Genomic DNA, 15,315 nt, shown 5'->3' on the forward strand with positions numbered 1-15,315 from the left:
TTATTTAATGAATTTTTGTATCAGAATTTGCATGAAAGGTAGATTAGCATGTGTTTTATATCACATAGGTTTCCTATTATATTTCATTTTGATTTACAGCACAGTTTGTCTCTCAGCAACCAATCTTTTTTGAAACTGCTAGTTTTTCTGTGATGGCAAGTGAATGATCAGAAATGACTGGATAAGCTTACACAAGTGACTTGTTTTGTTATCTAGTAGAAGGATCTGTTTCTCTCTGCAATAAGCCCTAGCTGCCCAACTCACTTACTGTGTGTCTCTGAGTGTATTTTCCTCATAGACACTTGCTCAAAAGAAGAATTAATATCACAATCCAGAATACAAAAATTAAAATCAATTTTTAATATGTCTCAGATTTTCCATTTTCTCCCCCTCCCTCTTTCACTCTGTATCTAAAATATTATTCATTTCTTCTGTATTACTTTGGGCACTTTAGCCTTATGGTAATGGTTTTTAATATCCCGTGTTAATGGGATTCATATCCTTTTTTTCTGCACAGTCTGACTGTTTTTGTTTTTGTTTTTGTTTTTTTAAGCACAGTGTTAAATCAGAGAAGCTCCCAATAAATATCTTTATGAAAGCAATGAATTTGTGAACATCTTGACTCTTAGTCCCATCACGCCTCTCCTGCCACTGTCTTGTCCTCATCCCTGCCCTTTCTGTGTCTCCCTCCTGTACCAAAGAGCCCTTCTCTACCACTTGTCTGCACCCCAAGAGTCCAGAGAATCGGGATTCCATGCAGCCAGTAGCAGGTTTCCTTTAACTAGAGTACAAGCTGGCCTGTCTCTACTTCCCCCCTTCCTCCTTTATTCATTCTTTTGCTTCCCACCCCTCTTTTGCCCTGAATTCACTCTTGCCGCGCTGCTCTCCCATTCTCACCCTGGTCCTCGGCTCGCTGTGCCCTTTCCTCTCTCTCTTTCTCTCAGTGTCTCAGCTCAGTAAAGCGGCTAATTTGCAGTGCTATGCTTGGTGAAGGAGCCTATTTTGGGAGACAGAGATTGGCAGTTCTCCTCTGTGCCAGGACTTTTGATAAGCGGAGCAGGTTCTGTGAGCATTGACTAAACTGTACAGGTCATTACCCAGGCTGTGATTTAAGTTAGACCTTGGGGGACTCGATATGGAAATATATCCCTTTTGCCTCATGACACCTTTGAATTTGGTCAAGATTGTTTTTTTAGAGCCTGGGACTACTTATTTTAAATAACAGATCCAAAAACATTTCCATAGAGAACTTCTGTTTAATTTTCGTTGGTTATCCAAACAACAGAATAGAAAAGTTTCTTGGCACCATTTTTTTTTTTGCTGTTCCAAGTAGCACTAAGGAATCCTGCCACAATGGAAAGACATCTTTACCATTTTCTAGACAATGTGGGGAAGCAAGTAAAGAGACAAAATGCAAAAAAGAAAATGCTAGGATATATACTTTTAAGTGTAAGTGTGGCTGCATGTAGAACAGTGTTCACTTTTGATCACTGCGTTATTGACAAGATATTGATGCTCTGGAATCAGTTCTGAGATGAGCAACCAGACATAGTACATTACTGGGCTTAAGGGAATGTCCCATGCTGATAGGTTGAAGGCCCTGAACTTTTTAAGTACTGAACAGAGAAGATTATGAGAATTGCTTATGCAGGCCACATTGTTAAAGCCAGTCTCCAGGCTGCTTAAAAAAAAACAGCTGGAGGAGATCCTCACATCCATTAACTACTAATTACCACATGGGCAGGTGGGCACATGGCCTCCTCTAGTTTGTCACTGTTCTTGTGTTTTTACAATATACTGTATATGGCCTGCAGCCATATCACCCTGCAACACACAACTGGCAGCCCACTGAAGCTCAGCAGGTGAGAGCCTGGTCAGTACCTGGATGGGAGGCTCCTGAAAAAATCAACAGTTGCTGCTGGAACAGGAGTTAGGGCGCTCACCCTGCAGTCTGCATGGGTCCTCATGCCCCAGTACAGTGATGGGGACACTACACTGTAAACAGGCGCCCTCCTTCATAGATGGAAAATCGAGATCCTGACTCTCTGTGGTCATTAAAAATCCCAGGGCATTTCTTGAGAAGCGTAAGGGTGTAACCCCGGAGTCCTGGGCAAACTTCCCATTGGCCCTTATCAATCGTGGCCTCCTAATAACCCCCATCTCTGAATTGGCTTCATCACTGCTCTCCTCCCCACTGGGAGCTGGTGTGTGGAGAGTGTACTGGTACACTATGGCTGCTGTCACATCATCCAGGTGGAGCTGCACACTGGGGGTGGTGGAGGGGATCCCCATTATCTGTAAAGTGTTTTGAGTGGAGTGTCCAGTGCTAAATAGGTGTAAGTAATTTATTATTATTATTATATGAAGAGAGCTGTTCCCACCTCCCTGCACACCTGCCATTACTCCACTGTCCCCTCTCCTCATGGACGAAAGAAACTGCTTTAGGAAACAGTACCAATATTTTATACACAAATCTGTATCTGTATTTAAATACAGCATATGGATACAATTTTGTGAATTAATTTTAATATATTTTATAAAAAGGCAAAAACAATAAGCATGCAGTATATTTAATGTGCATCTTTAGAAATGTCATTGAAATGGATACCTTTTCTCCATTCACTGTTTTAAAACAAAAAGCTTATTTCTTTATAACAACCATATAAAATATATATTTTACCCAGTGGGCGTGCTGTGACCACACAGCCAGGGCTTTCAGGGTTAATCACCTAAAGTATGTCTAAGATGCTGTAGCATGCACAAACAGATCTACAGTACTTGGTGTCTTCCACATTGCAGAAAAGAAATCAATTTTCAGAGAAGCAGTAAAATTCATTTGTTTCCTGTAATGTTTTTTCTCTGTGTTTCCTGTGGTCTATGCTTAAATAATATTCATTCAGAGCACAAAGAATGAGACCCATGCAGTTATTTTTAAATCTGATGGGCTGTGCTCCAAAGGGTCCTTGTTTTATTTGTAAAAGTATTTTTCTTTCCACCCAGGTTGATACAATTTTATTACCATATTTGTTTTGTCTATAATAAGTTCTGCTGGGTGCACGTCATTACTGACTGTGAATAGAACTTTCTTTGCAATAATTACAGATTAAAAGCAATAGCTGGCTGGTAAATGTGCTGGATTCGGAGTGATTGACTTCACCTCGCAGAATTTCTAGCCTTCATGAAGAGACGATGAATAATGCAATGAATAATAACATTGTCAGAAATGCTCGTACCTCAGTAGTTATTCCAATTGCCTGACATATAATAAACTGTTGCCTTATTTTTATAGGATTGTGTGGAGTGCTGATGTGATTCATTATCTATCACTGAATCAAAATGCTACATTGCACATTATGGATGGACCCTGGTATTGTAGATTCTGTGTTACAGTTTAACACCACTGTGCACAATTGTGGGTGATGCACCAAGTGGCTCACAGAGGATGAGTAAATGTAAATTGCTACACCTCGCTTAACTTTTCCATCTCAGAACAACTGCTGTAAATGAAAGAGAAATAGCTTTCTTCACATCATCATCGGTACACAATCCTTGCATAATAAGCTCCCACTTACTGTATTTGCATAAGCAATTAAAAGCAGGTATAAAATATAAAATGTATTCGTTATCAGCATTTGGTATAACTGGGAATATTCACGAGTTTCAGATTCGGGGATTTCCATATTTTCATCTACTTTTCTGAAAATGGGGGATAGGCATTACTTTAAAGACTTTATTTTAAGGACAATCAATAGATAATTGAACCAAATTAACTATAAATCTCAATTCAGTTATAAGAGCTAGAACCTTCCACCTCCACATTCTAACAGATTTGCAATAATCTGAACATTATGGAAAGCTGGAATTTGATGGAATTTGTTTTTTAGGCTCCCACTATTAGGTTTTACAGAGGAGTATTTAAAGCTACCCATTTAACAGCAACAAGAAGTTTGAAAACTCAGTCAAAACACCTTTTGATTTACTTTGATTAACTCATTCTTTAAAAATACACTAACCTTTTTTTTCCAGCCAAACGTTTTGCCTAGGGAAAGCCTTGCTTTAGTAAAATGCAGCACGTAGCCGACTCTACCAGCCAGCACTTCAGTATTCCAGAAATGCCCACTGAGAGCCTGAAGGCAACTGATAAGAATGGAAGATACCTTGTGAAATAAATCTAATGCTCTAGCAAGGACTCAAAGGGGCATCCTATTTAAATACCAGCCTCTACACTACCTATTCCCTTGGCTCACTGTTTCTTGCTACTATCTCTTTTTTTGATACAATTACTGAAATAACTGCAATATTTCTTGCACTGCAAATAAATTATTGCAACATTTTTTACTTTACAGTTTTTAATTGGTATACAATAGGCTTTCCTTTTAAATCTTGTTCAATGAGCAATATTAATCTGTGGGCTGTCCAAAAAAATATATACAGGTCTGGAAAGAAAGCAGCTTCATATTTGTGGATCCATAAACTGGGATCCTATATACTCAGCAAGCGGAAGATGTTTATGAGGAAGACATGTACTGAGGTGGAAAAAAAATTCAATAGAGATATTTGAATATTTGGTTTCTGTGAAATATATTACTTTACAATGTGGTTTTTGTTCACTGTTCTAAAATACCTTATTCTGCATTTTGTGCTAATGTGCACTCGCAACATTTAACAAAATATAGATTTTACAGAAATTTGCAGAATGGTCCATTGGTGCTGGTCCATTAGTGATGAAACCTGTAGCTTTTCAAGGTATCGACAGTATGATAGCTTAAGCCCATATACTGGTACTTAAAAATATTTTTGTGTCATACTGTATGTGTGCATTTTGTGCATTTGTCCACCCATATAATACCACTAACTTCAAGGCATGAACTCAAGCCAGTGTCTGCTGTTATTTCCCCTTTAATTAACTTACCTCTTGTTCAATTAGCCTTAATTTCAAGTGGCATCTATGAAATTTACTTTAAATACATACATTTTCTAAAACTTTTCTAAAAATGACAGCTTTTCAGACATTGAGTGTTAGTACAGCGTAGATTAGATGGATTGATCGATATACACTGTTTATCCTGACCTCAGGCTAAAACTAATGAACAGCACGAACAACATTAGAAGCCAGTTCTCACTGCAGTCACTGCAGTAAAACATTTGAGTGATCCTTAACATTATTTGGATTTTTCACAAGATTATTCACCAGCAAACCTGACATATTACTGTGGGTCAAGAAAAAAAGAAAAATATTAGGTAACTAACAAACAAAAAAAGTTTCAGTCAAATGAATAATCATTTTCATCATAAACCACTATCTAGAAAGAACAGGAGGGAGATTAAATGTAAGGTGTGGAATACATCTTCTTTCCAGTCGATCCAAAGTCCTCATTTCTTCTACCTCTCCTGATATGGGAAAGAACTCTTTGGATCCTCTCTGCGGAGCTGCCCTGCTTCAGTGTCTTAAAATATCTCATTACAGAGCTCGGAATTTAAAAATACACACGCCATTATTGTAGCACCTTCCACATGGTGACAGTCCTTTAAAAATGCAGATTTTGCCACTAATATAACTTTTCTCTCCAGGAACAGCTACTGTAGATGAGAAGCATCACTAAAGGTATGCAAGTTAAGGAGACTAGAATTCCCTCTTTCTTCCTTGAGTCATCCATCCTTTTAAATAAAAAACAAAATCATTTTAAATTAATTTTGAGATCTCAGGGTCATCTCACCACAAATCTCACCACAGAATTAAACATTTACATTATATACTCAAAGACAGTCAAGGCACTCAAAATCCACTGCCACTAATCCACTGTTTTATGTGCTTTTATCAAATCTCACATGCTATGATTTGTATTATGATGTCATATAATAAAGATGTTCACAGATCTCCACAGAGATACTTAGTGACCTTTGCACAAGATATGACATCTACTGTCTTTCCCTTTGGTTGATTATTCTCTCTTGTCCAAAATTTCATTCATTTTAGCAGATTTTGTATCAACCCCCTGCGGAGGCTGTCTGAATTGACACACACCTGTGGCCATGTTCAGCAATGTATTAGCACAGTTAAACATCTGGTTGGGTCTCTTATACCAGTCCTCTTTCCCCTCGCACAGCTACTATTTTATATTTCTCGCGAATCACAGCATATACCATGTGCAGGGTCATTATAGAGACTTAATTTAATTTCAGTTTGTCTAGGCTATTTATCAACTGGTTAATGATGACAAAAAGCTAACTGCAATCATACGTTCTGCAATGACGCTGGGCACCCTGTGCTACTTGGATTGTATTGAAATTTTAGAATAGATAGATAATACTTTATTAATCCCGTAGGGAAATTGATGAATGGGCACTGTTGAAGCACCTTCTTACTGTTGGTGCTCTAAATACTCCAAAAAACATCAAGTTTCTCCTGGTCTGCACTTGTCCATTGGTAGGCTTTTGGAGTGGTTTAATGCTAGACCAGGGGTATCCCAGCAGGGCATGAAAGACAGCAGTTTTCTTCAACAGCAGTCTTCAACATAACTCAGTAAGAACCTCTCAAGGTTCAATAATGTCAATTTGGGACAAGGTGATATTTACACCTTCAATATTTTTACTTCAATTCAACACAATTTCACACTAAAGGAAATGCCAGTGTGAATGGAAGGGCTCCTTCTGTGTTACTCTGTGAGAACGTGAAGAGTTTTGTCTGATAAATGAAATGGGGGTGGTGTTTGTGTTTGTGAACTTACAGTTCAGAGAGTTGAAGGTTCTGGAAAAGCTGCCATGTGAGTGTCACCAGTGGGTTCTTGGACAGGTTTCTGTAAAGAAAAAAAAGAGATGCTGGATTTTTTTTTGTTCTGGCCAGTAAAAAAAAACAAAGATAGAAACAAAAAGAATACACTAACAAACACAAATGTTACAAATTAGTAAGTATATGAAGTAAATACAGTAAGTCAGCAGGGAATTACAACCAGTACAACCAGTATCAGGAACACAGTCATTTTAAAAGCAAAGATCTGATCAAGATTTAAAGTCTTCAAAGATAGAAAATCCACTCCAAAGAGGGATGAATGGGAAACAGATAGTGAATCTAATGCTCACACTACTTTAGAAAGCATTACTGTGGAAATAGTTCAGGTAGGGAGCTGCGTCAACATGCGTAGGCTGCAAAAGAACAAGTAAAGGTTTATTCCATGCTGAAAAGAGAACAAAAGAAACACAATGTTTCAGCTGTGGAGCCTCAACTGAAATTTTGTGGAAGTGTCACTTACACATGGAGCCAGTAATTAGTGGTCATTGTTTCAGTCGCAGGAAACACAAAACACAAGAGCTTAAATACTATTTTGCTGTAACTGTTTTGTTTAATAATTCAGTGATTTGTTTCTGTAAGACGCACATGGCATACAGTATACTGTAGCCCTGTTTTTGAATTGGACTGGAAATACAGAATGCATCAAAGCTCCACCAGAGATGGAGCAACACCATCTCCAGACTAATGAACAAGAGGGTGAGTCCCTGCACCAGACTGGTTCTGAACACAGGCTGGCAGAGTGAACATCAAGAAGCCAGCAGAGTGCAGAAGCAGCCCTCAGCATCTGCCACCAAGAGCACCAGCACTCACAGAGGGTGAAACAAAACCCCTGCATCCTGACAAACAGCCCTTATTATTAATATTTATTGAATACTTAGATCACTTAATACCCTGACACTGCCCTTCTTAGATCTTGTCAGGTCGTGTTGACAGAAAATCAATACTTTCCATTATATTTAATTACCCCCATGGGGTGATGTCTTTTTTTGCGATGCATGACCTGTCTCTGGGAGGCTGTGCTGTGGGGATTGGCTGCTCCTGCAGTGGGAAAGGATCCCCAGCCTGTCTGGTTGTCACTCAAGCATGAGAGGCTCTAGCAGACTTAACATCACCTAATCTTTACCTAATCTGAATACATTCAAATTCCTCCCCAAAAGAAGATGACAACAATACTAATGTTCTTGGTGTTTTGTGCAAAACACACACCTTTTTATAATGTGTCTCCTGTATCCCTCATATTATACCTTTTCTGCCACATTAAGCCTCATAGTATCTTTTCATAAAAGATGAAACCATTTTCTGATATTGCAAATAAATACAAAGATTTCTGTGATGCCTTAACAACTACAATGCATTTTCTTTGTCTTCAGTAGACAAAACACAGTAAAAATAAAATGAGCAGGAACTTAACATGACAGCAGCTGTTTCAGGACCATGACACACATTGTTCTAGCTAATAGTAAAATTTAAATGTGATTTGAGCTGAAGTACTTTCTTGAGTTAAAGATAAGAAATAAGCCCGTACAGTCAGGTTTCTGTTGTCTTTCCTCTAGCATGAATGTGCTGTTTCAGTGAGGCTGAAGAACACGGTGAGAAAATCAGATTCCCCATTCAGTTTTAACAATTTACCAGTTTTATAATGATTACGGCAAGTGGTTTTACTAAACATTCTGGGAATTACTCTTGTAATTTCTTGAAAATACTCTAATATGGAGTATTGGGAATTTGCTTGGCATAACTCGCCTGCCTGGAGGAAGAGCAGGAAAGGCAGAGGATGGGGAACAAGGGTGACCCACGGAGCTGCTGCAAAAACTTCATTGCTTGTTTGGATCTTTCAGCATCGCCTGCTGTGTCTCAGACTGGGCCGCCTGGGTCCTGCAAAGGGAGCCTGGAGGCCTGTACAGTGACCCGCAGTGACTCTGCAGTGAGAGGAGGGATGGTCTCTCTCTCTTACAAGAAGCATGGAGGGTTTCTTGGTCCAGTAGATCCCAAGAGTCCAAGAAATTTCAGACTGACTCACGAGATACTGGTTATACATGTGTCCTTGTGCATAACCGACTTTGGGAATCCTGGTGAAAGTCAGTCTGTGACATGGTCAGACAACAGACATCTGTACTATAGGGGTTAATGCTGCTGTGAATGATCAACTGGCCCCTGGTTTTTCAAATGAGATGCTTTACAAAGAGAAAAGGGGGTCTTTTACGCAATATCAAATTAAGAACTATATCGTATTAGAATAGTAAGGTATCTTGTTCAAAGACGATGACTGATGACTGAAACGCAGGTAAACAGGTAACAACCATGGAAGATTACTTCCTCTGTCTCTGGTTTGTGAATATTAAGTAAGAACATAACAACATGAGCCAGAGCCTATTATCCTTCCAGTGTCCTTCGGGCTTCCTCAGCCCCAGAGCAAGTCAGTGTCACTAATTCGGCTTAATGATAAGATTCAATTACCCTTCACACACACTAGGGCTGGCAGCACTCTTCTTCACCATCACATTATCACAGCCAACATGGAGACTAGGAGGCTGGCCTAACAACCCTTGCCTTGGTCTTAACCTCAGATGCACTAAGAAACTCTGAAAACTCCAAAGGTAAAAAAAAATTGCATCTACTAATTACATAATTTACTGGACGACAGAACTAAATGTGTATTATTTATTTATGTATGTATTTAATGCATTTGATTCTTTACTTATTTTTGCTTGTCTTCTTCTTGGGGAGATGTCCTGAGATTATGCTACTAAATGCCCAACTCAACAGGCAGAACAGGCACATTATCTCTAAAGAGCTGGTAAAACTATAATTCTTCAAATCAAAATATTTAAATATTTTCTTGAAATACTTCTCCAAGTTGTCTTTTCCTCCTCTGCAGAACATCAGGAATCATCTTTCTTTTGGTTTTTCCCACAATGTAGGAAAGGAAAATCCAGCCTCTTTCCCAGTTTCCATGGCAAAAAAAGGTTGATAACCCTCCAATATTTTCATTTCCTGACACATTTCCTCAGATTCAGATACTCTTCACAGACTACTCCATAACAACTCTCTTGGAACGTCTTTATCACAAGATAGGAAATGATGGAAGGACACTGGGGTGCCCACATACAGTACATGAATCTCAGCTTTCTGATGTGCGTATTATTTTTGCTTTTCAATAAAATGCAAAGTTGTACACCAATTGTGCCCCAGAAATTTGAAGAACACTTCAAAATGATAAGGAGATATTAGACTACACTCCAGTGGAGGAACAAGTAATAGGTTTATTGCATGCTGAAAAGAGAAGAAAGAAAACACAACGTTTTGGCCATAGAGCCTTCTTCAGGTGTGAGCTACACTCCAGTGGGGCTGCTTGTCTTCTCTTTATCTTTGATTTTTTCAGCTGGTCAAGGAGCAAATGAACTGGACACTTAAGGAGTCATTTCTGGAAAAAAACTAGCAGCATCAAGTGTTTGATGTGATATACTGTAAGTGATGCCAGTTGATCAAACACAGATGCAGAGGAAAAATCGATACATCATTTTTCTTCAAATGACTCCCTTGAAGTGCTAGAGTCCGTGTCCGTGAAACACCTTATGGAATAGCAGTGATCCCTTTTCCCATGAGTTGGTGTTGACTTTGATGAATAGGCACTTGAGTAAAACTAAGGAGAACTTTTTCCCAAAAGCGACAAGTTCACACTATCTTTTAATTTTCATTTAATCTAAACTCTGAATCATTTGTTTGATCTAATTATTTCATGAACTGAACTAATTTAGGCTTAATGGAAGTTTAGAACTAAATGTTTTAAAACTCATAGAATACCATCATGGTTCTCTCTTTATGAACAGGAGGTGCTGCATTGTGCTAGGGCGTTTGTACAGTATGTGGTAGGTGGGGCATCTTCTCTTGCATTCATTGTATTAAGTACATCAAACTGAAATAAAAATTTCATAACATCAGGTCTTTGCTTGAAATCTAATCAGATGGCCAAAACATGTTCAAACCATACAGCAGAGAAGCACTTATGTTCACATTAAGTGGAAGACACCCTGATACAGAGATAAGAACACTTTAGAAACTACTGTACAGAGCTTGAAGATGGGCATCAAAACATTTTAGTTAAACACAATTAACGTTAAGGATCTGTTGTGAATTGCACTATGGGGATGATGCTCTACAATGCCTGCTTTCAGAAGTGCATTTGAAATGCATGCACAGCTCACATTCCTAATATTTTATAATCTGCACCTTCAAATGTGATCCTGTTTCCACCTAGCAATTCCATGCCTGTATAAATATCAGCCTTGTAAAGACACTTCTGCCACAAAGCCAAACTACCACATACATAAGAACATAAGAAAGATTACAAATGACAGAAGGGATCTTGGGCTATTATCTTATTTATTTTGATACTGTCATCTAACCTTTTTTTTAACCTTCCCAAGGAATCTGCTTCAACAACATGAACGGGAGGTTAAATCCAGAAAAAAAGTGACTCTTGATCCAAGGAAATAGCATCTAATCTGAGCCCTAAATAAATGTCATCTTAGTTTCCTCTGGCATCAATGGGTCCTTATCTCATCATTGAAAGTCCTCTAGGCAAACATTGTCAAACATTTCTCATGAGGATCTTGTGTCAAGTCCGTGCATTTCTCCTCCCATTCAACCCCAAAGGAATTCAGTTGCTTGAAGGTGCCAGCAGAAGACATGGCTTTTACACCAGGTGGCAGTGCAGTGTTTGCTCAACTCTTGGCTTGGCATTTTGTCATGAATCAGAGCTGCTGTGGATCCTAATATGATGGTGCTCTGGACATGTAAATGCGACACATGAACAAAAAAGAGAGTGTTTAAGGAAAAGCAATAAATAAAGCAACAGACAATTTTTGGACTGTTAGATCCCTATAATACATTATACCAGCAGGAGTTATGAGCCCACCTCCTGGATTTCCACAAACCGTTTTAAATGGCTTCCTGCAGACCCATGCGCACATCATGGAGTAGACCTTCAACAGATAGGGAATTAGTTATTTTGTGTTTATGTCTGTTGAAAATTACCTGAACTTTCCAACTACAATGGTAACAACATTGAGAAAAAACAAAACAAATTATTGAACTTAATATAGCCATTTGCAGACACTACGCTCTTGTGGTTCTACGGCTTCAGATTTACAGAAAAAATGGATAAAACAAAGTGCCCGAGTGTGATGAAAGACTATGTAAATGCATTCATTCATGGAAATACACTAAAATGGCAAGACAGGAAACTCAGCTGACCTATTTTTAGAGGCTTTGTGTAGCATATAATGAAGGCTTGACTTTGGCAAGTCTGTAAGGGCACTTCTAGCTCAACCAGCACTTTAGTCAAGGCGAATAATGCAGGAGAAGAAAATAAAGCTAAGAAAATAAGTGAGTTTCCTCAACTTGGTATTTCAACGTGCCTTTATCTCTTGCCTGTTTTGACAGGCAGCTTCCTTAATCTATGAGTGCAATAATAATATAAAAATAAGTCAATCATTTACTATTACCAATAAATTCAATTTAATCACAATTGTGTAGCTAAGAACTATTATGACCTATAATCTGGGACACGCATTTTTCCAAATGTCACATCAAACTTTTTCCAAATTGGTCTTCGGAAAACCTTGTGTTTTCACTCCAGCAAACATTTTCACCAAAGCCTGACTGAGCTATTTCCCAATCAGATATTCTTTAACTGTTTGTAGAATCCAATCTTTAGCTATAGCTGTAAATATGTCATTACCATGACATTTAGAGAAAGAACTCTGCTCAATCCCTTTGCAATTTGTTTTATAGATTATTGTTTTCTTATTGTTGTTTAAATAACTCCTAATGGTTTGCCATTTCATGAAGTACAGATAAAATGGTGGAAATGCATTCGACAGCCTCAAATTAAATGTGCTTACTTTCGCATGGGCTCTGTTGCTTAAATCCTAGTCATCCGAACAACTTGTTCTAACCTGTCTTCAGCTGCAATTATTATTGCTGTTTTCATTGTACTTCTTTTAAGTCAGGAAGAAGGCAGGCATGTTTACTGCTTTAGAAAAGCCACTCACATTCCAGAATAGACAGAACACACTATTAGACCTGCAGCAATAGAAATAGAGGGAAGCAAAAGGCTTTGTAATGGGATCTATGAAATAGGGAGCATGAGAGTGAATGTAGCTTTTATGTCTTTCTTTTTCCATGTGAGTTGAGAACAAATTCTCTTTTACAATGACAACATGGAGAACTGTTTATATGTGTTCTATGGTACAAAACTAACATCCCTGCCAGGATTCAAACCTGCAACCCTCCAGTCCAGAGAACAAAGACATTGGATACTCTGGAAAAGAGCACTGGTGGAGTCAAGGGGTCAAGGTGGGTGATAATAGACCATATTAACATGAACAGGGAAATTACTGCCTCTTCACACAAGTTACTCTAGAACATGTAGACTTTGTTTAATCAAGGTATTTTGCGAGGTTCAATGAATAAGAGCAATGATCATGGACAGATTAAGTATTTAACTAGTAAGAGCTCTTGACATAAGAAATGAATGGAAAAAATTTAATTCTTCAGGCGCATCAACAAGCACAGGCTGTTCTAGAGCCAGCAATGTGACGGTCTCATGATGATTCTCTCCTGTTATGTAGAAGGTTGAAACTGTAACAGTTAAGCAGGCAGGAGAAATAAAAACAGCAGTTTGAAAGAGGAGCTCCAGTCTGCTTTCATGCTATCTGTGAGAAGTGTCCTTTTGAAAGGTCACTCGTTGCTACAGTGAGCAGAAATGTCAGCTAAAATTGGATTTGGAGAAAAAATAAATAATAACCAGCCATCAAATGTGACACACGCCTGAAGACCTAGAGCTTCCAATTATTAAAATTAAAATAAAAAATTAGCGACACAGAGAATAAATCAACCCACAAACAGGTCAAAATGGCTCTAGGACAAGAGAAGCATCTTTTTTCCATCGGTGAGTCACCTCACCGGAAAACAGGTGAGACTCCTTGACTACATTAGATTCTCCTTTGTTCCTTCTGTTTTGCACCAGCAAAAAATTGAACAAATGGTTGAATACTGACACGTTGTTCAACCTGTACACCATGGATGTTAAATTGCAGGGACTAAAAGGGGCAACAGAGCAGAGTGTAGTTATCCTTTCTAAACAGGACCTAAAAATGTACTTATATTCAGTATTTATAAGGTTGTATGACACCTGATTTAAACTCTGTAGAGGAAACAGCACATGGGCACAAAACCACACCCCACCAGCCTTTCTAACCTTCAGAACCAGAAGCAAAGACAAAGAACTGGAAACACATACAGTATCAAAGCATAAGACACACAGGAGAGTCAGTGGCGTTAATCCTAAATTATAAGTCTTTAGTACATACAATATATCATACAGTCAAACATTAAAGAGTTAAAGAACATACTCAAAGCACAATTCCTCACATACATATGTTTCACATATAATACTCATCTCCTCAGGCTGTTTGTGTGCTAAAAAACCCTACCTTTCACATATTAGACACAATAATAATTTATTTTTATCATTTTAAAATAAGTAAGCAGTGAGAAAATAAATTGTCAAATAACAGTAACATTTCTTCCTACAGTAGGTGTATAGCACACAGTTATGAAGTGAAGTAGCCAAAAACAAAGTAGTAATAAATCTGACTTAACCTGTCAAAAATCTGACTACTGTTAACAAACATGCAACTAATTGTTAGCAAGAGTCACTTACTATAAGGTACTGTTGGACATAGTATTAATGTTCTCTTCATGTAATATGAGATAAAAAGGGTTTGTGTATGAATATACAGCCCCTATACTGAAATGTAACCCACATAATTAAGTTATTGTTTACTTAAGGCAGGGCAACAGTTCACTGCTGAAATAAACAAGGTCTTTCTGAAAAAAACTCTGCTAGCATGAAACCCTTCCATGATCCAGCTAGCTAGCCCAATTTAAAATATTTAAAATCCACAGCTCACAGCTGTCATTCTTGTACGTACATGCATACTGTATTGTGCCGAATTATAATAATGAAAAATAAGGAAAACCACAATTTTCCAGTTCCAAGCTCTGTAAGAACCCTGTACTCAGAGTGCGTCCTCAAAGGTGCACATTTAGAAAAGAACTGTGTAAAGTGGTGTAAAGAAACTAATAACCCTTGACAGGTAAAGAGAAAGAGCATCAAATTAGCTAATTACCAGAAATATTAATAATGTCAGCCCATTGTACTCTAGGTGACCCAGCTATATCATACCATAGGTTGTTACTGAAAACAGTAATACAGTAGGTTGATCATTGTAACCCTATACTAAGACAGTGTTTAAAAAGTAATTATGATACGCAGGCAAAAAAGTCCATTATGATGAACAAGTTTTGTAATTTTGTTATGTTTTTTATTTGAAGCATATGCACATACTGTAGATACAGTAGATAGGATTTCTAGAATGATGTATTTCCTTTGCATATGACTGATGAAATTACATCACAATAGACTATTAACAATACATAGACCACAGCTTGGTAGA

The 15,315-nt window shown here is 38.0% G+C and overlaps 1 protein-coding gene across 1 annotated transcript in view; it reads right to left on the reverse strand.

Moving 5' to 3' along the window:
• The window catches only part of LOC148659328 (NT-3 growth factor receptor-like), a 259,803-nt gene that overhangs the window by 155,057 nt on the left and 89,431 nt on the right, over positions 1-15,315 (reverse strand). Inside the window, exon 4 of the mRNA XM_088641439.1 lies at positions 6,729-6,797. Within this exon, the coding sequence (XP_088497565.1) occupies positions 6,729-6,797 (69 nt within the window). The remainder of the gene's footprint in view (positions 1-6,728; positions 6,798-15,315) is intronic.

This window comes from Lepisosteus platostomus, chromosome 7 (assembly GCF_059453375.1).
Source record: "Lepisosteus platostomus isolate fLepPlt1 chromosome 7, fLepPlt1.hap1, whole genome shotgun sequence".
NCBI lineage: Eukaryota > Metazoa > Chordata > Actinopteri > Semionotiformes > Lepisosteidae > Lepisosteus > Lepisosteus platostomus.